General features: G+C 63.2%; 1 protein-coding gene across 1 annotated transcript in view; it reads left to right on the top strand.

The window, feature by feature from the left end:
- The window catches only part of LOC104275498 (group IID secretory phospholipase A2-like), an 883-nt gene extending 719 nt beyond the window's left edge, over positions 1–164 (top strand). Inside the window, exon 4 of the mRNA XM_009871470.1 lies at positions 40–164. Within this exon, the coding sequence (XP_009869772.1) occupies positions 40–164 (125 nt within the window). The remainder of the gene's footprint in view (positions 1–39) is intronic.
- Positions 165–787: the final 623 nt, after the last annotated feature.

Here is a 787-nt window from a genome sequence, read left to right as displayed (position 1 = left end):
CAACCCAGGGGCTGATCCCGGGCTCCCCTCTGCTTGCAGGAGAGGGCTCCTGGTGCGCCCGGTTCTCCTGCGAGTGCGACCGCAGCCTGGCGCTCTGCCTCAAGCGGAACATCGGGAGCTACAGCAAACGCTTCTCCTTCTACCTCAAGGACCGGTGCCGGTGATGGGAGCTGGAACGCGGGGCCAGAGCACTTGGCCGGGTCCTGCATCCCGATATTCCCGCGCCTGCACGGGCCCCATCGGTGCTGCTGTAAATTTAGTCAGTGTGGTAATAAACAAGCTTAAACCATCCCGTTCCTCTGCGAGCTGCTGCTGGGCAGGGAGAGAAATCCCCGTAAATACCTCATCCTCCACGAACTTTGCAAAAACCCTCGGTCTCGGCCCCTGCGTCACTCCGGGCTGCAGCCCACGGGGAGAAGGGGGGGGTTTGGCTGGCGAGGGAAGGGGCGTAGCATCAAGTGGTTTTGGGACAGACGAGTTGTTTCAGCGCTTCCAGTTCGGAGCCGTCAGGCAGCCTCTCCCCGGGAGGACGGGCTGGCAGCGAGGACACGGAGCAGGAGGGATCCCCCGGTGAGAAATTCCCACCCTCGCCCTGCTGCCGCCGTGGGGTGGTGGCATCGCTGCTGCAAGGGGACAATCACAGGGAAGGGGGCACGGTGAGGAGGGTGCAGCAGGCGTTGCTGCTTGTGGCTCTTTTCCGTACTGGTAGATGAAGCGTCGTTGCTTCCAGGTAAAAACTCGGATGGGAAGTTGCAGCCCCCGGTGGGGTGGGCAGCCACGGCGGCAC

This window comes from Apaloderma vittatum, unplaced genomic scaffold (genome assembly GCF_000703405.1).
Source record: "Apaloderma vittatum isolate BGI_N311 unplaced genomic scaffold, ASM70340v1 scaffold25246, whole genome shotgun sequence".
Lineage (NCBI taxonomy): Eukaryota > Metazoa > Chordata > Aves > Trogoniformes > Trogonidae > Apaloderma > Apaloderma vittatum.
Note: the sequence above shows the minus strand (reverse complement) of the source record. Positions and strands in the feature narration are given on the sequence as shown.